The 24,277-nt window shown below is 36.3% G+C and overlaps 1 protein-coding gene across 4 annotated transcripts in view; it reads right to left on the bottom strand.

Moving 5' to 3' along the window:
* The window catches only part of pip5k1bb (phosphatidylinositol-4-phosphate 5-kinase, type I, beta b), a 48,812-nt gene extending 25,687 nt beyond the window's left edge, over nucleotides 1-23,125 (bottom strand). The window contains exons 1-7 of one of the 4 annotated variants that reach the window (XM_053236221.1): nucleotides 22,911-23,125; nucleotides 12,876-12,941; nucleotides 5,805-5,909; nucleotides 3,954-4,010; nucleotides 3,837-3,855; nucleotides 2,702-2,832; nucleotides 44-161 (exon numbers count right to left, since the gene is read on the bottom strand). In XM_053236221.1, coding sequence (XP_053092196.1) covers nucleotides 44-161; nucleotides 2,702-2,832; nucleotides 3,837-3,855; nucleotides 3,954-3,994 — 309 coding nt within the window. In that variant the 5' untranslated portion in view covers nucleotides 3,995-4,010; nucleotides 5,805-5,909; nucleotides 12,876-12,941; nucleotides 22,911-23,125. The remainder of the gene's footprint in view (nucleotides 1-43; nucleotides 162-2,701; nucleotides 2,833-3,836; nucleotides 3,856-3,953; nucleotides 4,011-5,804; nucleotides 5,910-12,875; nucleotides 12,942-22,910) is intronic. The other 3 variants (XM_053236220.1, XM_053236222.1, XM_026928011.3) reach the window with 3 other exon arrangements.
* Nucleotides 23,126-24,277: the final 1,152 nt, after the last annotated feature.

Here is a 24,277-nt window from a genome sequence, read left to right as displayed (position 1 = left end):
CTCTTTTGGGGAAACAGGCAATATAACGCTGATTAATACTTACCAGGTAGTCATCTGGCTTGATTCCAAACAGCTCTCGGAAGTACCGGAAGGCCAACGGGGCATATGTTTTGAATCGGAAGTCAGGGTAGTGGTGCGCTGGAGTCAGGTTGCTCCCCTCGCTGTGACAAGATAAGTAAAACATAAACTCATATATATATTTTTGCTGTAACAATATATAGTCAGTTACTTAAAGGAATACTCCAGTGTTCTTCTTTCTTTAATCTCTATCCATTGCATGTGTAATAAACAGATAATTACTGCAGAAAAGACTTCAATACATTTCACTGTCTCAAGAAAAGAAGATGAACTAACTTACTCGAAATTCACATCATAAAGACAACCCTTTAAGCGCATATCTTTGGTCTCGTGAGTTGGTCAGTCATGTTGGTACGCCAGTCAAACAAATTCATAATTTAAGCTCTAAACCTCTGTATACTCTATATTTCTGGAATTCATCCTTTCAGAGATGAGACTATTTTTTAGATAAGATTACTCATGGTTGTAGTTTATATAGTCACATGTTTTATACATTTATTAAAATGCTTCAACACCTGCTCTTAGACTTACATTATAAGTAAATTTTGAGTCAGTTGGTTTTCTGTTCTTTTCTCAGTAGAGGGAAACATGTCCATCTTTTTGGCCATGATAATTGCACATACACTACATATGTAGTGAATAAAGATTAGGTTGAAAAATGCTAGAGTATTCCTTTAATTAGTGATAACGACACATGATATCCAGAACAGCTATGTTTTAGCCATACACTTAGGTCTGCATAAAAGGAGAGCTTTCACAAATTCGGAGTAATGCCTATCCTCTGAGAAAAAAAACAGTATCTAACAAAAATGCTTCTTTGGTCTGAAATAGAGAGTGAAAGTTCCCAGGCAAAACGATACTGTATCCCTGAGGACTAAGAGGTCATTTGATCTCTTTTCAGCCTCCATTCACAAAGTCCTTGTTTGGAATGTGACACAACAGAGGCAAATATGCATCGCAATCCATGACACAGAGTACTGCAAATGATCCCCGAGGCCAAGGAGGTCCTAGTCCTGAATTACTGCCACGCCAGTGCTGCACAAAATGAGACAGGGTTTAACCGGAATACATGCAAACCATGGGACCTGAGTGGCTTGGAAAAAGTTACTGAGTGGGAAAGGCCTCAATAAACCGTAAAAACACCAAAAATCAAACAGGACTAAAAAGGGTGAGTGAAAAGATAAGCTCTTATCAATAAAAAAATCCAACTCACTTTATATTTAGAGTCTTAATGCATGCCTGCTAGGTGGGACACTCGATACTGTATCCATCATGCTTTCACATTAAGTGCTCTTAAGGGTGTCAGGAGTTGTCATTTTGCGCATTAGCACACGAAAGTGCAGTGAGATGCCAAGGATGCTTGGCAGGAGGTGTAAATATGACTGCCAGTGCGCTGGAGTTGGAGCTTTGCTGTTTTATCTCTTGTAGCCAGAGGAATATGAAATCCTTCCAACTTGTTTTTGATTTCAGGGAATCATTTACTTTAGTTGTTTGCGCAACTCACCAACGCGTTATGGAGACAAATCACCTGGCAATGCCACAACAATGGATGATTTTAATACATATCTACACAGAAGGCTGTTTGCAACCTGAAAAGGTTGGAAAAGTGGAGGTCCTAAAAAGTCAGACTTTTAAGTCAGAAAGACTGCCTGATCTCATCTAAATGAGGAAATATTATACAGCGCAAGCTTCAATGAACAATATACATAAGGATAAAACATATCCTTATTCTGGGACAAACACAGTCAACACTGGCTGCATTGTGCAAGATGGAAGTAAAAAGTCCCTAAATTGTTTACTCAAGTGAAAGTGCAATTACTCATCTAAAGAACAGCTTCAAATTCTTGACGCAAGTTAAAGTAGAAAAGTATAACTGCTTATATTAACTTAAAGTACAAAAGTAAAACTACAAGAAAAATTCACAAAAGAGAAAGATGGCTGCCTCAAATTACACACTGACCTTAGCAACTGGTGGTACATTAGCGGCTCTGTCACCAAGGAACCAAGGAATACGGGATAATGTGAAAACATCAGCTAAGGCTATAACACCTTTATTGCTAATCTCTCAAATGTTAGCTAGTGTGATAATAACTCAAGATATTCACCAAGGAAAACATTAGCTAAGGCTAACTAACAACAGCATTACTGCTAATTTCTCAAATTTTAGCTAGCATGATAACACCTGTGAAGATACAATCTAGCAGAATGCTAATAGCTAGCTAGCTAAGTGTACATAGGAACAGATAAATTACAGTAACGGGTATTAGGTCTCAGTCTTGCTGTCATATCTGTTAAAGTTTAGATTTGTTAGGAATTTAGATCAACTCTTTGAAGCTCACTGATGCTAAAAAGTTACCTTATGACTCTACAAATATTTGATTACAGAGAACTGCAGTGGTGTTGTTTTTGAAAGTGTAGTCAGTAAAAAGAAGACATTTTCTTTTGAAATGTGAGTAAAAAAAAAAAATCTCAAGCGAAACAGAGCTGCTTCTCACCTCTGGTCATAAGAAGGAATTAAACCCAAAAAGCAGAGAGTGATAGAACGATGGAAAAGTAGTGCTCAGGTACATTTTATCCATTTTGAGCTAACATGAGATATTTTTAAAATCTAATTGGAGCTTACCTGGGCAGAAACACGCTCTCCACCACATAAAAATCCTGCATGAGAACATCTCGGTCAGGTTTTGAGGTCAAGTTCCCTACAGTGTAACCAATGCCCAACTGGATGGCTCCTTTAATAGCCGATGATGATGTCTGGTCAAACATACACACATAAACAACATTAGAAGACTGCCAAGACTTCATGTTTTGGTTCACTTGCATTGTTACTTTCCGTAATGTTGCAACAGAAGTGAAGGTTCATTGAGCAAAGTACGTCAACCATAACAAGTGAAGGGAGGGAAAGGCTAATGGCATCTATCCTGGAAACAAGACTGAATGGACCTCTGTTGACGCCACGATTTTGGCGAGTGGACATTTTACACATTGTATTACAGTTATCTGATCTCTGTAGTGGTGCTGAGACAGTATTTCCAGCAAATGACACTGATAACCAATTCTGTTTCACAATATACCTTCGTGGTATTCACAGAGGGCCACATAGTCTTCCAGCACCCTCCTACTACTGCATGTCACTTCCTCTTCCTTAAAGTCACCCAAAAACTTTTTTTCAACTTTTTCTATATTGAATAAAGTTGCTTTATTCAATTATTCAATTATTGTGGCAGTTCTCCAAAAATCAGTTCTATAAATCCGCCCTCAACATACATCCACGTCTCCAGTAAACCAATGGAGGTCATTTGCATACTTCAATATGATTGGCTCCAATATTTTGTGATGAAATATATTCCGTTTGTCAATACCCACATTCTCTAATGTGAGTTTCAGCTTCTAGGTTCTTAAAATATAACTTCTTTGGCCAGTTTTGCAATTTTCTGAAACTATTCTGAAAAAAAGTGACTTGAATGAATGGAAGGAACCCTCAACCCTAAACTAAAACATTGAGGTCCAGGCTTAAATAAATAATGTCCTTTGGTCAAGCGAGTATACGTTTATCACTTATTAACCCCTTAAAGTCTCAGCTTATTATGCACCACTGCTTATTAAAGCTTATTATTCAGTAACTACTATGAATTATTCAGTAAATGCAGGGACTTTAATAAGAACGATATGTAAAGTGAGGAGCCAATAATAACTCCTGGGAGTTTAAGGGGTTAAAATTTTAAAGTTTAATGTATCGCAAAAAAGTTATGGCTTACTGTCATTGGGTTCCTCAGCCTAAAAGAATAAATATTTATTAGCATATGCACCACTTCCTTTAATACTGCCCATAGGGATGAATACAGTAGTTTAACAGCTCCCTCAGAGACATTTACCTTTTTATAGGTTTTCTCTCTGCTTGGCCCTCCGACTCCATTTTCAGCCGCCGACATCTTTTGGAGAGACAGATATAGAGGACTGGGTCAAACAAGGCAAGTAAACAGACATTACACTAATTGACATGAACATCAGACCTTCAGATATGGAGAAGAATTGGATCTTTTTTATTTGTTTGTCTTAAACAGGTTATACCTGCGGCAAATAGGAAAAGGATTACAAAGCAGAAACATTGCAAGTAATATGAATTAATTATGTGGGTTTATACTATGAATGTTTTTATTTTTTTATTTCAACAGAAATAACTGCTTAATAGAAATTCAGCTTAATCAAATACTTTTCAGTATAAGAGATCATTGTGAAGGCATAACATTAGCTATGCAAAATATTAAAATTAATTAAAGAATGGTGTCATACTTTTTATCCATTTATAACTACATGTAATATTGTGGAATGTTTGTAAAACAAGTTAGTTCCTGTTAACACTGTTACAGCATTTTAAACAGTCATTCCCTCACTAGCCTCTATCCCCCGCCCCCCATGTTATCAGCATGAAGAGGTTACTAATCTATATCTTCTGACCAATCAGAATCGAGCATTCAACAGTGCCATGGTATAATTATATTATTAATATTATGTTGTTAATGATTAATATTTATATCCTTCAAACTAAATAATTATGTAATATTACTGATGTAAACTCTTACTGAAGATTGGTTGAGTGAGTTTTCATTCTGTTAATAATTATGAATTTTTGTTTAAATACTAAATATTGCTGTTCTACTGTATGGCAGTGTATTTTTTCATCTTTGACCTACTTTAAAATCACATCATATGCAGCTCTGATTTATGAGTGCTAACAATTAAATGTACTCATTTTACAATTAAGTGTACTAATATTAAAGATTAGTGTACTAATGTTACAATTAAGTGTGCTAATGTTACAATTAAGTGTGCTAATGTTACGATTAAGTGTACTAATGTTACAATTAAGTGTACTAGTATTAAACTAAGTGCACTAATATTACAGATTAGTGTACTAATGTTACAATTAAGTGCACTAATATTACAATTAAGTGTACTAATGTTACAATTAAGTGTACTAATGTTACAATTAAGTGTACTAGTATTAAACTAAGTGCACTAATATTACAGATTAGTGTACTAATGTTACAATTAAGTGCACTAATATTACAATTAAGTGTACTAATGTTACAATTAAGTGTACTAATGTTACAATTAAGTGTACTAATGTTACAATTAAGTGCACTAATATTACAATTAAGTGTACTAATGTTACAATTAAGTGTACTAATGTTACAATTAAGTGTACTAGTATTAAACTAAGTGCACTAATATTACAGATTAGTGTACTAATGTTACAATTAAGTGCACTAATATTACAATTAAGTGTACTAATGTTACAATTAAGTGTACTAATATTACAATTAAGTGTACTAATGTTACAATTAAGTGTACTAATATTACGATTAAGTGTACTAATATTACAATTAAGTGTACTAATGTTACAATTAAGTGCACTAATATTACAATTAAGTGTACTAATGTTACAATTAAGTGTACTAATATTACGATTAAGTGTACTAATATTACAATTAAGTGTACTAATGTTACAATTAATTGTACTAATATTACAATTAAGTGTACTAATATTACAATTAAGTGTACTAATGTTACAATTAAGTGTACTAATGTTACAATTAAGTGTACTAGTATTAAAAGTAAGTGCACTAATATTACAGATTAGTGTACTAATATTACAATTAGGTGTACTAATGTTACAATTAGTGTACTAATGTTACAATTACGTGTACAAATGTTAATCCTACCTTTATTTAACCACAAACACAGTTGCTATGCTGCTCACGGCTGCTGCATTGCTCAATCATATGGACTATGTAGATGAGACTTCAGGAAGTCTGCTTTCATTTAATCTAGAATGGAAAAGGAACATCGTCAGTTAGTTCATATGACAAAAAGTAGACAAACTGCATTGTCAGAGAGTGCATTAAATGTTTTCACATAAACTACAGAGGCAACATCTACGGCAAAAACACCATAGACCTACCACCCAACCTTGTTGAATTTGCATGCATAGGCACATTTCTGTCAATGTGTGTTTGTGTGTTCTCAGTGCCTCCCCTGTCACCTCATCACCTGACTGATTTGGGAGGAAAATGTAGCCACTTCTTTGTGTCAGTCCACAAATCCTGCTCTAAGATTGTGTTACTGCCCCTGAGTTCTCGCACAACAGCAGCTGTCTAAACATGAGGCGCTCTTTACTGGTACTGGACAGTTTGTATGGCACAGAGTTCTCTCTCGCAGCCAACTTGATACAACGTTTATCAAGGGCAATTGCTGCTTTACACAAAAGCCAAGTCATAAGGGAGTGATGAGTCTTACAATGCATTATTCATTCTGAAATCTATACTTATTATTCATCACGAATATCTTTTCCATCCAAATCTTGGCAGCAGAGATTGATCAAATCTATTCTTACTCCAGTCCTGGAGGCCCAGATCACTGAAGAGATTTGTTGTGAGACGTTTCTCAAATCGTGTACTGTGTTTCAAACCTAATACTTAAAGTTATATACTATATATTATATTAAATATAATCAACTGCTGGTTTTGATATTGGTATGCGTATCTATTGTTAGCTGATGTTTTAGTTGCAGATATATTTTTTTATATTTAGATTTTCTCATTTCCTTACTCACTTCCTTAATTACTTCCTTCCTTACTTATGTATGTACTTCGTACCATCCTTTCTTAGTTACTTACGCACTTGGTTCTTATATTTCCTACTTTCCTTCTATATTTATTTACATAATTAATTAGTTCCTACCTAACATCCTTTAGTACATACTTCTTACTTACTTACTTATTCTTTTGATTGTGGTTATATTTAGTATGTAAATGTATATAAATAAATGTATATAAATAAATGTAAAGAAGAATAGCCCTACACTCTTAGAAAAATGCATTCTTTGGATAAGGGTTCTACACTTCTTCTTGAAGTCACTGAATCTTTAAGAGCTTTCCCAAAGGATCAAGCTCAAGAGGCTCTAAATTTGACCTTTTTTCCTTAACACTTTAACTAGATTTGACCTTTTTTCCTTAACACTTTAACACCTTAAAATCCCACCTTATTGTTCAGTTATTAATTTTTAAGCATATTGTTCCAGTAACTACTATGAATTTTTTAATAGGAAATGTATGTCATTGCAAGAATTTACGTCAATGGTCAAAATCATGTTTTCTGTTGGTTTCATTTCTACAGTAACAGCTTCCCACTGGTATTCACAGTAACTTCTATGGTGGACACTCCACAGAATCTAAGACTAATAATAAATGAATTTTAAAAATGTGATGTTGAGTAACAAAGAAAAGTGTATAATCATTGATATGGTGAGGTTTACTGTTAGGAGACATCTCATTCATTTCAAGACAGAGAATACAGGAGAAGCTGCTGAGAAGCTGTTAATAATGTACGTGATAACAGGAACTAACGTGTCTCGCAGACATTCCACAACATTAAACGTAACTATAAACAGTTAGAAAGAGCAAAATGTCATTCATTAATAAAATAAACATTGTAATCCTTGGCAAATCGCCGTCGAATAAAAGGAATAACACACTTCAGTCTGTGCTGTCATACGAAATGAATCCACTTCGGGGTTAACGTCAGCCAGTATCACACCATTAGGCATTCAATTTCTTGTGTTAATTCATACTTTTGAATGGATTTGTCCTGTTTCAACATGTTTTTTTGCATTTATTGCATTGAAATGATGTTAAAAAAAAAACCTAACAATATTCACTGTACAATAACAATTCCATTTTTGAGAATGGACTGTTATTGGTACGTTTTTGGTACGTTTTTAGTATAGGTACGTCTTTTTTTTTTTTTTTGGTCTGATATCTACAACAAGCCCCTCCCCTCTCTTCTGTGATGCATGATGGGACAGGTTGGTGCAAAAGTATCCGTCCAAACAATGGACTATATATTTATTAGGCCATATTCATTCTGATATTTGGTTCATATTTCTTACATTTATATATACACTCTGAAAAAGGTATGCAATTTGGAACACAGTTCTGTCATTAGATAATAAGTTGAATCAGTCGTGATAAATGAGGCAGAAATCTAAACCGACCCACTGAGATCAGTTGGTATGCATTCACGAATGTGTGTTTCGTGCGTCTGAGTTTGCGTGCATATAAACGGCGCCTCGTTAAAGCAGGAGAGTTAAAGCAGGCCCTCTGAAAGGGTGTGAATGAAGGATAATCGCCTTGCAGGGCACTGGCATAAACACGCAACATGCCAGAGACAAGACGGAGTCCTTATTCAGGCTTAAAGACTGACACGGTCTTATTTCCAAATTTACTGCTCAAGTGCGGGACTGTGTACAACACACCGTTAATACCTGCAGGCCTGAGAGAGGACAGAGAGCACACGGCATGGAGGGGTGGTGTCGGAGAGAAGAATGCAAGAAAGAATTTTTGAAAAACACTGAAAAAAGAGAGACTCGCTCTAGTTTGGCAAATGAAAAAAGACTTGGGCATAGAGAGAAAGAAGAAAGTCAGGAAGAACAGCCACTCTGCATGCAGAGTTTTCTGCACCTGCATGTGAATGTGGACGTGGCCAAGACCTTCTGCAACCTTTGTTACGTAATCATTCTCTCAAGGCCACGCTGCCTACCTATCTCACTCTGACACACACACACACACACACACACACACGTTTTTCTTACTGTCCTTGTGCAGGCATTGCATTGACAGCTATTAATGCAGCTAATTTATGTTATGTCTATACGCAAAGCAGGTTTCCTCTTGGGGACCAGCCAAATATCCCCATGAGTTCAAACCTGTTCGAACATATGATCCTCACCAGGATATAAAAACATGCCCACACACACACACACACACCAAACAATCACTAATGTCCTTCTAATTATCTTGAACTGTTTAAAACCGTTCCAAATAAATATAAATACAAAGCTAAAAAGATTCTCAAGGTTCTACTGTAATGTATTTTCTTGTTCGCTTATTAACGTCAACATGCTGCCTTATCAACCTACTGTAATTCTTTAAGAGTCAGGAGGCCGAGCGTTGAGATGTCCTTTGTCCTTTTGTTCTTGGAAATCCAAGGACTATTTATCAGTGAGGCTCTTGGTGTGCTACACAATATTAAATATCAGTACGTACTACACCAAACTGTACGCAAAACAATTTGTGCTTCTCTTTTTTTCACTTTTCTAACCTTCATAAGGTCAAACAATGAATCTGCCAAATCTAAACAACAGACAAGAAGCTCAAGTGCTTGTGGAAATAACCACTACAATGCCACGTCTTTGAAGTCTTTTAAGTTTAAGTCTCTGTGGATCTAAACATGTGCTCAAACCATGCGACATCTAATGATAAAATCCTGTTTCACACTGATCCTACCCTGAGGCAACGTCTCCCCCCCCTGCAGTCCAGTCCACAGACTCTCCAGAACAAATACACACAGGTTTTAGCCAAGCATTCAAAATAAGGCACCTGCTGTGGAAGAACTGAGAGAAGACAAAAGGTCCAGACAAAGAACTGATTATGGCAGAAAGCACTGTTAACGGCCCATATGAGGAAGTAAACAACGCTATTGGAGCAAGCTCTGAGCTTGCAAAATGTTCACATTCTCAAAGTGGGGTCCAGGGACAGCTACTATAGATCAACTACTATGGTTAGTATTTAGGCATATATTTATAAGCCTAACTGACTGATCATTTGAATTGAAGTGATTTCATTCATTCATCTTCAGTAATCTCTTTATCCTGGTCAGAGTCATGGTGGATCCTGAGCATGTTCCGGGAACACTTGCTGCAAGATGGGAGTATACTCCGATTGGGATGCCAGCTCATCGCAAGGCACCATACACACACATTCACACACTCATTCACACCTAGGGGCAATGTAGACTCGCTGATTTAGCTACTGGCATGTTGAAGGAAACTTAAAAACTTAAAAAGAAGTATACGTAATAGTAAAGTGGATCTAACTGTAATTAACTGTAATTGTGCTGTTAAATATATAAGAAAATGTTTCAAATATATATCTTGTTTGGTTTTTTTGGGCAGAAATATCAAAAATTTAAAAGATCTAATGGCACTGATCTATCACTAAGATGTCTGATCTGGCCAGTATTTAAAATTCTGTATTTTGTTCATAAAAGAAATCTGTGCTGTGATCAAAAGGTGGCTGTTTTTTCACTTTGGAGAACAGTCACAAGACCACTGATATTTGTATTCCTCTGTTGTTACAGTACTAAACATGACCTGCCAATGACTCCTAGTTGGGGATTACATTTTTGCGATGCTATGCCGCAGACTAGCAGGGGACTTTTGAGAACACTTGGCTCTTTATCATCATAACACTTTTCTATCTGTGCTTTCGCTGTGGTTGCTCAGCAGCAGTGTCTGTAAACACTAAACCTGAGACACAGACTAAGACTGAGAGAAACAGACTGAAAGCTGTGTTTGAACATGTAGTATTTTCAATTTGCTCTAATGATCGAGTGACCTGAACGGGGACGACTAGCTGTGTAATGTTTTCCAGATTTATTCCAAAAGAGTCACGGGTTTGACTCTAAGCTTGGAGTTGGATGAATTTGAATTCAGGCCAATACCTGCTGGCGTCAGCTTCTCTGCCCTTTCACTCGTCGTTGCTTCTGTGCCCTTTAGTGATGTTCTTAACCTCAAACTACTCTGGAAGTGCTGTCATGCTTCAAGGGACTATAAATGAGTCTCATAAGAGCATCTTCTAAATGTCAGCAAAATACAAGACCTCTGAGGAGCTGTATAGCTTCAATTTGAGTCCATAGTACACATGATGTTGGCATAATTATTTTAGCATGCTATAAAGGAAGTACACTATGCACATGAGAGGTGTATAGTGGTTGTAAAATGTTATGATCGCTTTTAAGGTGTGATTTTTCTTACTGGATGTACTGCCAACAAAACACTCGATCTCTGTAGAGGCAGACTTTGGAATTTTCCACTGGAATGCTACGTGCTTGTCAAGGTGCATACTGAAATATTTGTAATGTGCTTAAAGGTTCTGGTGCTAAATTGTTGACTGGTGCTATATTTTCATTGTTCCTATGAGAAGTTAGAGGTTTTGTGCTGCTCTGATGTCACAGGTGGACACTGTAATTGCACTGTTGTTGCTGCAGTCAACTCTGAATTTACTTGCAAATTGAATCTTTTGACAACCGAAGATCACATATTGATTATATATTTTTATTCCGGGTGGATTTTTCCTTTAAGGACTCATTATGGCAGATCTGGATAATCAGAACCTCTTTGTTTGATATGAATAAAAGGTTTGTCATATTTCCTGACATATTTAACAACAGTGACATTTTAATGAACAGCCAAATATTTGTGCATCAAACAAAGCTACCTTCTCTTAAGACAAAGAAAAGTGTGTGTGTGTGTGTGTGTGTGTGTGTGTGTGTGTGTGTGCGTGTGCCTTTTTCTGAGCATGTCTGCATCTATTAGGTCATATCCCATCGCTCCCACCAAATTAATGAGAAACAAGATTTCGGGATGTGTTCTTAATCTCATTAATTGTTCTTAAAACACAAACACGCTGCATTAATTGACTTAAGCTCCGCTGCAGGATTAAGACTGTCAGGATTAAGTCCACACATGGACAGTTTGTTCTTTGTTCATAAGATAATTGGGTACAATGACACAATGATTACAAAAAGGGCTTAACATTCTTTGTAAAAGTTTATTTTCTTAAAGCTTGTTATTAAATGACTTAATATGAAAAACAGAGTCTCCTGTTTCACGACTCAGTTTGATCATGCTTGCGTAAAGTCTTAAACTACCTTGAACCTCAAAACATGATTATTAAATGGTTAACCACTTCTGAATTGCTGATTCTAATGTTACAAAGTATTAGCATTAGAAAAAAAATCCAGGAATCTAATCCAGTTTGTTATGACACAAAATGGGCAGTTACTGGAACGTATTACATCTATAATGCAAAGTATTAGCAGATAGCGTAGTAGCTAGCTGTATCCACAGAAGTTGCATGCTAAGCTAGCGATGTTACAGCAGTGACCAACAAAATCATAATTTTTATGGTAAACTATGCTTAAAGTGTGGCTAATGTTAAATAAAGTATTCAGAGTATGATAATGCACGTCTATGAATCAGATATTGAACTTCCCAAATTCAAGCTAGTTTCCTAGCAGTTAACTAGCAGGCTAACTATGCACTACAGTTTATTTATACAGTATTAAAAAGCAATATCTGTAAAAGCTGTGGTAAAAGTGGATCACTGAATTGACCATTCTTGCATATCTACATATTCTGTGACCTCCGAGTCAATATAAGGTTAAAAATAATCCTCCAAAGGTATGCCAAAGGTAATAGCATAGCATAACAGGGGAGTGAGGAGAAAAGGTGAGATTAAGATGGAAAGAGGGCATAGTGGTGTTCTATCTGCATTATAATGCATATTCATAGATCTCTGGATTCTTTATAAGGCTAAGATTTGCTCTTAAGCCATTTTAGTAGTTTTATGGGCATTAAAAATATGAAACAGTTTATTATTTTGGGGTATTTTCCCCCCAAAAAAATCTGAGCTAATGTCCTGTCTATGTTATTCAATAAACCCTTGTTATATCATGAAAAAAATATTGATGACTCTATGTGTGGGCGATATGACAAAACTATTATATCATGAGACATACTTGAAGACATTTCTACAATACACAATATGTATGATATATTCAATATATCATGTTACAATACTGGCTGTAATTCAATTCACAGGTTTATATCAGTGTGCTGGTTCTAATATTATCATTTCTATTGTTGAGGTTTTCTGTAAGAGACATTTATTTACCATTTACGTACGGAGTCTCCAGTGTCAGCTTTCTAATGCTCAGTATGTTATCCTCCACAGGAAAGTCTTCAAGACAGAGAAATTTTTGCGAGTTTTTCGGTAACATGACAAGCTGTATTGTGACATAATTTATCACAATATAAATATTATACTTTCATATTACCCAGCCTACAAATCCAGGCAAGCACATTACACATTACAAAGTGTAATTGTAATGTATCATTAGTAAATGTTATAAATGAATTAATCAGAATATGACCTAAAGGGCTATTGAGACACAGCAGGGAGGAGCCTACGAACACCTCATGTGCAATTATTAAACCATTACGAGGCACAGAAAAGGCATTTCATGAGTGGACCAGTGGCCTCAGATTAGCTGGCAAGGTGTAGGTCAGGTGGCATTAGAGATAAACAGGAATGAGAAGAATGAACTGCAGAGAGAGAGAGAGTGAGAGAGAGAAGAGAGGGTGTTGAAGCTAAGACGCTGTTTACTATTCTAGGCGGGTCACATTCTGCATGCACAGAACAGCGTGACGCAGCTGATTAGGACAAACTGCACTAGCCAGAAGTCTCAAGGCAAAGGCAACAGGGATGGATTGCAGTAGCAAGAAAGCAGAGATGGACAGAGGTGTGAGAAAGGAAGGATGACTGTAAAAAAAATTCTAACATTTGTATGCATAACTGTAATATAAATTAAGTAGACTTATTATTTGAGTACATATTGGCTTTAAATGCAATTATGTCTCCAGATGAGAATCAATTTCAGGTTAACGCCAATAGCGGCGCGGGACTCTAGCACTCAACAGCCATTGCACACCATATGTCCATGTCACACACCAAGTCACATGATCACGAACACCTGAACCACGTTTATGGATAATGAGCACTAGTATTTAAGTCACGTTTGTATAGCACTCTTTATCTAGCGTCTGTTGTTTTCGATTGTCGTATCCAAGCCATGTTAATGAGTATTCTGTGCTTGTCTAGTTTGTGTTTATGTTACTTAGTCCTAGTCTTTGTTCAGGTGCATTTCACTCTTAATAAATTACTCTGAATTTTTGCCTAAAACCAATCCATGACAATCAACTGTCGTACATTTACTATGATGTGTTTTCTAGGGCAGGGGTTCTCAAACTTTTTTGCAGCCAAGAACCCCTTGTTGGTTGTACACATTTAAGTAATGAACCTATATTATGAATAGTTGGCATATTGTTATGTTGACAAAATAAATCTGTATTGAGGGTGTCAGTGGAATTTACTTCTATTACTTAAATGTGTACGCCAATATTTTGGCAATTTTTATTGCCATAGAGCTTTTTATGCTTGAACTATTGCCTGACAGAACATATTAGGTTTACACTGACATTATTTATAGGCTACATGTTTTCGAGCTGTTTGTGATTTGGATTAAACCCATTCAATTCCAGTAAACAGGGTAATAACTAAAAGAACTTATAATAAATATATATATAAATAATAAATATAACTTGGAAAATGGTGGGCTGTGATTTCCGCCAATGTAACTTGATAAAAAATGATGGGACTCTGGCTATGTGTCACGAACCCCACTTTTAAAACCACTGGTCCAGGGCTTATATAGTTTTAGTAAGCAGATTTACAACACTGGAAATATCATAACCTGGGTAACAACAATTGCACTTTTTGTACTTTTAAACAAGAGCAATGTCTCCAAAGATTCTGTGACAAATCATTATTCATTAGGTTCTTAATGTTTAAGAAATATGCAGTGCTTTTCAATATGTATGCATAAGTGCAATGTAAACTGTATCTGTAGCATGTGTTATTACCATGAACAAGAAATGACACGTTTTTCTGTACTAAGAAAAGAACACAAAACCCACTGACTCAAAATACATATAAAATGTAAGTCTAGTGATAATAATAATGTAAGTCTGTGGTGTAAGACTAATTTAAGTCTGTCAATGTCTAAAATATTCAACTTTGTAAAACAAAATTCAAATCCACAATTTCAACTCCATTCATTATCATTAAAGATCCTAGAATGAAGCAGACATTAGAAATGTCTCAACTAAGTTGTCCTAGAGTTTTGTTTTTTTTTTTTTCAAATTTCAAATGCTGGAGCAATACAATAAAAATATCATTCTTTTTATTAACACTTTCCTTCCAGTTTAGGCAGAAATTGAGCCATAAATTCTTCCCTTTTAAAAAAACACACCCATCTCTGACAGTATAAATTCTACACGGTTACAGCTTAATTTATAAATCCCTTCGAGTGAAGAAAAACTGAAGTTGTTCAACAAAATTGTGTTTATTGACTACTCCAACAACTGCCTTTAAACGTCTATTATAGGTGTGTTTCAGGTAAACAGGTTCTCTCTTCTTTTCTTAGTACAATTAAAATGATTGTTTGTGGTAATCGAACATATGATCCAGATATGGCACATAGAGATTAGGTTGGAAAAAAACAATTGATCCCCTTAACCCTCCTCACACTTGCTCTGAACTCCAACTCACAAATAACAGGCATTCTTCTGTTCTTCCTACCCAAAAACAGTCACTCTGGCAAACATTCTGCAGTACAAACTACTTTCCAACACTACTAGCAAAAATGTAAAAATGTCCAGAGGTAATGCGGGAAGGAACTGTTCTGGAACAAACAGAGCCAGACCCTTAAGAGTCCTCCAAGATCAAAGTGCAATTTCTGTTTAGACAAAATAATGCAATGGTTCAAAAGCAGCTTTTTGCTTTGCCTTTGCAGAATAAATGTTTGTTGCACAGGATAAAGAAACCCACCACTCATACCACTACAAAGTTTGAAGTTCAAGTGTTTTTCTGAAGTGGTATATGACTTAGTGGAATCTGCAAAATAACTATATAATGATATAATAATTTCCCCACAGGTGCTTGAGAGGAGAGTGTGAAAATTTAAGCATTTCCAAAACCCTAGGACACTTGGGAAATATTACCTTTGGACATAATTGTGGCTGTTTTCCTCAAAGATGAAACGGCCTAGATATGCGCATTCTTATGTTCTACTGATGCTGTGAAACATGGACAATAGCACCCATATTTATTATTAGAACCAGAAAGCTGTTTACATGATTTACATGATTGATGTTCTTTACACAATTTATATCTCACAAGGTAAATGGATTTCTGTTATCAAAAGCATTTTAATCAGTTTCTATCTAATCTGTTTCAATCTAGATGGCAGTGTTTTGCATGAATTAAGGGCTCCTAATGACAACGATTATATAACAAGTGATGATGTTATAGACCAAATTGAAAGTTTAAGTCCCTACAGTTAAAACCAGAACATATGAAGTAACATTTTCTAAACTCTTTGGAGTCCTGTACCCTCTCAGATATTCAATATATTGACAAATAGTGTCATGATGGCTTTATGATGTCTAGGTCTTTATTATTATTATTTTTTACATAAACACTCATATAACAAATAGACTCCTGTTGTTTCACTGTGGGTATTAATGGATATACCACTGGAGATATGTGTAACCCAAACTGGGAAGAGGGAGTGACAGGTGCAATAATAAACGTGATCTCATAAAAAAGCCAGTGTGAATCAATTTTGTTCAATTTCCTACAATTGACTTAGTAAAATGATTTACAAACCCTAACCTGGCCCTATGTCTAACATTAATCTACACTAATTAAGTTTTTGGAGTTGTAAATTATGTGTTAGACTATGCTGGAAAGCGCTTATGATACCAAATACTTGTTAGGTAAGCATTAATGATTAAAAGGACGGTGTGTTAATCAGCTCTTCTCTTGGTTTATCACAAGCCTGAGACAACATATCAATCTATAATATTGTTCAGGAAACTGAACAGCTGGCTGACAAACCTAACAACAAAAATAAAACCTCCCAAAGGAACATATGGCCAAAAGAAACTGGCTGACAAACTAACACACAGAATATTTGAGAGGGAAACAGCAGAAATGAAGAATATAACCATAAATGGCTGTAAAAATCCCTCAGAGCATATATTTCTAAGTATACATAGTTCCAGGAGAAACTTTAGAACACAGTGGTACAACACTTTTTACTCCAGGTCATCCATCAGTACATTTAAATAAATCACTTACCATCTTTAACATCATGGGAAAATCCAGGAAAAGATCTTCATCGCAAAAGATTGGACAAAAGAAACCAAAACCCGGGCTAACTATACACACGGGAAGCCAAGGGCTTTATGTGTTATATAAGATGGGTCAAATGAAACTCACATGGTGATAATTTCATTATGGCGCTGATCCAGTGAAGGAGGCAGAGACACTGAACAACGCACCCTGACCCGTCAGGAAACAAATAAGTCTGACCAGTAGTCAAATCTAATCAAACACATGACATGTCCACCTCAAACGACACAACACCTTAACAATCAAAAATAATTAAATCAAAGGTGCATAAGGGATGACAAAAAATGCCATTGTATTTATTTTTTTGCTTTTTAAAATTATATATATTTATAATTGTTTTGCTAAGAGAGTACCATAATTAAGAAAACCAACAGAAAATGATGGTGGTATTTTTATTTTACGTCTAAAAAAAGAAAAAAGGGAGGGAAAAAAATTAAACACTCATGTGGCAGCAGCACAACGCATAACATCATGCAGATACAGGTCAAGAAAATCAGTTAATGTTCTGATGAAAACCCAGAACAGGGAAAAAACAAAATGTGACTTTGACTGTGGCATGGTTATTGGTGGCACGCAAGCTGGTTTGAATTTTAGAAACTGCTGATCTCCTGAGATTTTACACAGAGTGGTAAGAAAAACAAAAAACCTCCAGCGAGAAGTGCTTCTGCAGACAGAAATACCTTGTTGATGAGAGAGGTCAGAGGAGAATGGCCAGACTGGTTCGAGCTGACAGGAGGGAAAAGTATCTCAAAACACATAAAGGGTCAAATTTTGAGGCGAACTTTGAGGCTACAACAGCAGAAGATTGTATTGGGTTCCACTCTTTTCAGCCAAAAACAGGAATCTGAGGCTACAGTAACCACAGGATCACCAAAACTGGACTGTTGAACATAAGACCAGGCAACATTTTGCCAATTATCAACTGTCCAGTTTTGATAAGCCTGTGCCTGCTGTAGGAAGGATTTTTGACTTTGAGAAAAGTCACTGCTCTGCTCAAACCATGGGGAAGACACCAACCAATCAAGCAACATCTCAAATACCCCAATGATTGTTAGAGCTAATTTCCTGTTCCTTTTAGAAAGACTTAGCTTAATGACACCAAAAACAAGCACAAGATCTTTTCAACTTAATTTGACTGAATTGTTGTGACTAACGCCTAATGAAAGAATGTCCCTGTGCTGCTGCGTGCTTCAAAACAGTCTCAGTTAATGGTGGAGCTCAACTGGGACGAGGAATGGAGTTAAGCGCATTAGGTAAGGAGAATGAAATTCACACAACGCCCCTTTCTTGTGTTGTGTACATCTTAGAGAAATGTATTTCCTGTTCAAAATGATTACAAAAATGTGTTCAGTCATCTGACTAGTTATATATTACTTAGGTGTAACATATGACACTGTAATACATTAGCCAATGTATACCTATAAAAAAGATTTATATTTAAACAGACAGTATGCTGATGGTGTCAACAAATCACACAAATCTCAAATAGGAGTGGCTGTATATGAAGGGAAAATATGAAAACGTCTGGTGCTGTTGGAGGCTTGGAAAGAGCCTCATTTGCATCCAATGCTTTCCAAGTCAAAAACCCACGCTAACCTTTGGCTGTATGATTATGCAAGGTGGAAACCCATAAAAGGTCCTACCCAAAGTCGTCACTTGTCACACACCTTTTCTAACTAATGCTGAAGTGAAATTCCTGCTCTATAGCTTTCATACCACAGGAGTTCAACTGTGTTCATTCACTCACTTACTGAATGAGTTAAGAACCCACAAACGTGGAGGTGAAGCTTTTGACCTCAGCTCTGAGTCTTTGTATAAAGTGTCACAAACCCGTCCTACCAAACTCAACTCATTCTCTGTTCTCTACACTAAGCTCTCATTATCTCACAGTGTGAACATGACACCTCTACATAGCGACAAAACCCCTTCTGCATGCATACATCATTCTCTAAAGCAGAAGTAGAAATTTCTCATATGTATATGTAATGACATGAAATACAAATCATGATGTAGTCCTACATGAAAACGTGAACAGGGATGACAGTGTGTTGTACCTCACTGGAAAATCTAAGCACTTTCCACTGTTCCCTTAAGCCATTTGTATTAGACCAACAGAGCAAACACTGGATTTGCATGACATGTGGCCTCCACCCATTTGTGAAGTTTGTGAGGAAGTGAAACCCTATAAATGCCTGCAATCTTTTTCTTAATCAAGAAGGTCTGACACTTATGATATGTTTAGTGCTGCTGACTTCACAAGCACCATATGACGCACCTCCATGAATGTTTTCTCTGTAGAGTTGTAGATAAGAAAGGTTAACTCAAAGGTTCTTCACCTTATAGACGATATGAAGAAGCTTACAACCCTATATGAGAGGACTCAAAAACTTTAAGGAAACATTAAATATGTTTATATTAAAATGTGTGTTGTGTTTAATGATTCAAAATTGTTTGTTGGTGCTCTATCTTCATTATTATTCCTGTGTGCAACTCTGATGTCACAGGGGACATTGTTAGCTCAGTTACAAGGACATTTAATTTAATAGAAGAAAAATCTTCAACCATCTCAAACATAAAGGATGACTGTCAGGTTTCGTTTTTTTTTTCGCTCCTAAAAACAAAAGAGCAAGATCATCTTTTCTCACTCACCATTTTCCAGTGACGTTCAACATCAGATTAAGGTGAAACCCAATGTAGAAATAGTGAAAAGACTCACTATCCTCAAAGATCCAGAATGCAATGCAGCTATACAATGCAGTTGCACAAAAATTACAGCAGAGAACTGGCTTAGCTAGTTACGAGATGACAAGTGTGATAGTGTTCACAGTGGAAGTAGCATGAAAGTTGAAGCAGAGCGTACAGATGAAAAGATGAGAGAGCTGGACAGACTAAAAGATTAAAGCGCTGCTGCATCACTCTCTTTAGATATAGATTAATTCCCACTGATTCCACTATTAGCAGATAGTCGAACTGCATTTTGGGTTAGGTTTGGGTTGGATCTTTCCTTTAACTATCCAGAGAATCCTTGCGGAACATCTGTAACTCATGCAGAACATCTGTAACTCAGTACTCAATGTGACAATATGATATGATAAACTGCACCATCACCATATTTCCTTCTGCAGTTACTTTCTTTTATACACATGCTCTAGGAGCTGCTAGATATTTCTATCCCTGTTCTGATCCTTTATACCATATCAGAGATCACTGGCTGGTCTCTGAGCAGGACAAGATGATCAGCCTGCAAACCGGTAATGTGTGTGTGTGTGTGTGTGTGTGTGTGTGTGTGTGTGAGAGTGTGTGTGCTGCAACAGGAAGACAGTGAAGGAATCTCACACTGCAACAGAAATGTGCAGGGAACACAGCTATTGCTGATTCTGCTCACCTCCATTTTCTGTGCTATGAAAGGAACTATGAAGAAAATAATCCAAAAAAAAAAAAAAAAAAAAATCAAAAATGACAGAGGAATCTCATTTGTGCCTGTGATTAGAGAGTGTGTTTTCATAGCAAATTGTGCCAAACACTCTCCATCTGCCTTAGTAACCTTGAGAAGGTCAAGTTCAAACTCACTTTTTGCAAAAGTATAGAGTCAGTATTCAGTTTGCTCTTATGACAGCGTGTCATCATACACTTTTTTTTTTGTCATAACACTTTATAATATTTAAAGCACATGAACCCAGTTCCCTGAACAGCTTTTGAAGATGGCTCCTGCTTCTGGGAAGTTGTCACAGACAGTAGCTTAATGCACTCGGAGAATAAACAGAGACGCAGTGTCACAGTGAGATGAGTTACTCCTAAACATTGTCCAGAGGAATCAAACAAACTTGAGCATAAACACATGAAGAATGCTCAGGACTCACTCAAACAGATCGTCTTCCTCCAATTGTTGGCAACAATCATGTGATCAAAGCAACCCCTTGGTACAAAGCTAGTGCAATGATACAGTCTCACGGCATGGGTCACGTGCCACAAGACAAGCTTTTGCAACATGATGTGGATGATAAACACACGACAATATAATAATACAATGGAATTGTTCTCTGACCTGAAAAAACACTCGAATATAATCTAGAATTTACTATGCAATAACAAGTATAATTTCTGTCTATCAAGCTCCAGAGCATTTTTCATTTTTTTTACCCAGTTCTTAAACAGATTTCATTTCAATTGTCTCATATACTGCCAGAGAAAAGATTCTCTACAGGTACATTATGCATCTCTAAGGCAGAAGTTCCCAAAATAAGGTCTGGGGAGCCCCAGGGGTCTGTGAAGCATCACCATATTGATTTGTTACATTTGTGAAAATCACAGCTCACATTATCAAAGTTACTTATTTATTATATATTTATTATTGAGTTCTTATAGTTATTAGCTGATTTGACTGCTCACTTCTCACAGAATGGGTTTAATCCAAACCTTAATAAGTCAAAAAAAACATGTAGGCTTAAATAATATCGCCTGGAATCTAATATGTTGTGTAATTAAAAAGCACTATGACTCCATTAAATAACCAAGATTTTATTGTAAACATTCAACCAATTGGCCTAATATTTGAATAGGCAGACTATGTTCACTCTAAGAAATAAAGGTACCAGATTGTACTTCTTCTCATCACTCGGGTGGTACCATCAAGGGGATATTTCTTGGCATCAATTTGCTCCTTTAGTATGTATCTTTTACCTGAAAACCTTCCAAAACCATTTTTACATAACTGGCCCTTAAGGACCACTAAGCTAATTACAAATGCACCACATGCACTTTCCCAGGTACAAGGTACAAAACGCCAGTGACAAAGAAAAGTAGAGATTTATACCTTTATTTCTCAGAGTGTAGGAACAAACCTTTGTACCCTGAAATGCACAGCGTATTCCCTTCTTTATGAATGCATATATACTGCAATCAGATGCCTATATAAATGCCATTTTAACAGACATTTCCAAACCAGTCCACATTATTATTCAGTCCAATCCTTGTCAATATTTATCCTCATTTCCGAAAAGACAGGTCATCATTATTCTGTATTACCTGTGTCAGGTGGGTTTGACCGAACCCAAATAAAAACGCTGACAGGTACCTCAATGTGTCTGTGCGCGCGTGTTTCCATGGCAACCGGACCTTGCGCCCCATTACATAATAACGTCTACTCATACTTCCATACTGGACAGTTGCTACTACTATCTAGATGTATTAAGTACATATATGCTATTTAGGACCTAAAACTTCTGAGCAGCATCATAATCAATCAATCAAACACACACACACACACACATTTCATAGTAGATGTAGTGAAGGTTAAGTGAGCATTAGTGCACTAAGTTTCCAGTGAAATCTGTAGCTGTACAGTGTACTACGCTTGTGTACTTTTAGTATGTTAAACTTTTAATATGTTAATTTGTATGATGAATCTCTGTAGGGTTTCACCACCTAAAGCACAGAAAGACATTTGTCCAAAATGTCCTGTTTTTCTAAAGTTTGTGCACTACAACTTTTCATCTACTAGATGTAGATATGTATTATCGGAAAATATGAGAAGAGCAATAGTCAAGAAAATTTTTAATTTTAGAGTATTAATAAAAATAGAATTGTGATTCTAATCTCATTCACCATACATTAGTAGTAGTAGTAGTAGCAGTAGTAGCAGTTGTAGTGGGTATATTAATATGTAATATGTATGTAATATGAATATCAGTAAGATACATGCATGGATATTGATAATATGAACATATGCTCGTATATATCCCATCAGAAATCCTCCAGGATGTGCTCTTCAGTAAAAATACAACACATGTTTGCAGTAGCTACAGGATGTGCAGTATAACTCCGAGCCCTTCACCTTGGCCAGGTGTGCTCGAGCTGTCTCACTGATCTACATGTCATGTGTGCAATTCTTACTTGGGTATGTGTGTGTCTTGTCGAGCTGGGGTCGCAGTCAGAGCTCTGGACACGGCTGAGTGATAATCCACAGAGATGGAGCTCGTCCACAACGTGTTTGTTTTCCTCCAGCGAGCAGCAGCACACTGCTTTCTCCCGCACTCTGTCTGTGTGTGAGCTGTGTGAGCTGTGTACTGAAGAGACACACAGTCCCTGTGAAGCGCACCGCCTCCTGCACCGCCGCGCGCGCAGTTCCTGCATCTTCACTACCACTGCACACTGAAGCCCAGCTCTGTGAGCTCACAGCGCCCTCTGCTCACGAGCATGCGCAGTGCATCTGTCAGTCAGCGCAGTGCATCTGTCAGCACAGTGCCTCTCAAGTTCAGTCCTGGGGACACACTGATCTACAGTTTCATATATAAATATATACACACACATCAGGACCACTAACATGGTAGACAGTGTAGGCAAATCATATTTGAATACTATTTAGTTTCTCAATTTCTTTCCTTTTTTTGGCACAGCCATTCTACTCGCTTTCAGTTAAAACATGTTTGCCTTGTCATATATTTTTTTTTTTTGAATTGAAGTTTTTATTGCTTTTTTTTTGGAAGGCTGACGGGTAACAGAAATACAACATTACCATAATTATGCAAGGTTACAGATTTTTACAGGCACATTTTGACCATGTAATAAAATACGATGCAAGACAGAACACAAAATAGTTGTCTATTCAGTTTGAGACCTTACAGTAATATATGTCCAGAACTCTTCCCATGGAGACAACCCCTCCTCATAATTTTCTTTCTTGCTTGCTTTCTTTCTTGCTTTTTAATATACAGAACGTAATTGTTTTGCATTGAAACGCATAATAGTATTGGTTGGTGACTCTTGTTTTGAAAGTTGGTCTCTTCTCTCTTTCTTTCAAATATGACGTGTTTTGGCGACTTTCTTTCTTTCTTTCTTTCTTTCTTTCTAATTAAATGCAGAATGTTATTTAATTTCTGTTATTGAAATGCCTAGTAGTATTTTTTTCAGTGACTTGAAAATTGTTCTTTTCTTTCTTTCAAATAAAACATCATCTGGTGACTTGCTGTGTTTCTTGTTTCCTTCTATCTTGCTTGCTTTCTTTCTTTATAATAAAATATGGCATGTAATTGTATTGCAATGAAGTGACTCTTATTTTGAAAATTGAAAATAGAATATGTTAATATCTAGTGATATTTCGCTGACAATCTTATTTATTTATTTTTAAATAAAATAAGGCATGTAACTATGTTGCACTGAAATGCTTAATAGTAATTTTGAAGGTTGGTCTTTTCTTCCAAATATGATGTTTGTGAATTAAATCTATCTATCTATCTAGTAAGATACGACGTGTAACTATG

The sequence above is a fragment of the Pangasianodon hypophthalmus genome, chromosome 8 (assembly GCF_027358585.1).
Source record: "Pangasianodon hypophthalmus isolate fPanHyp1 chromosome 8, fPanHyp1.pri, whole genome shotgun sequence".
NCBI classification, from domain to species: Eukaryota; Metazoa; Chordata; class Actinopteri; order Siluriformes; family Pangasiidae; genus Pangasianodon; species Pangasianodon hypophthalmus.
This window is presented reverse-complemented; position numbering and strand designations above follow the sequence as displayed.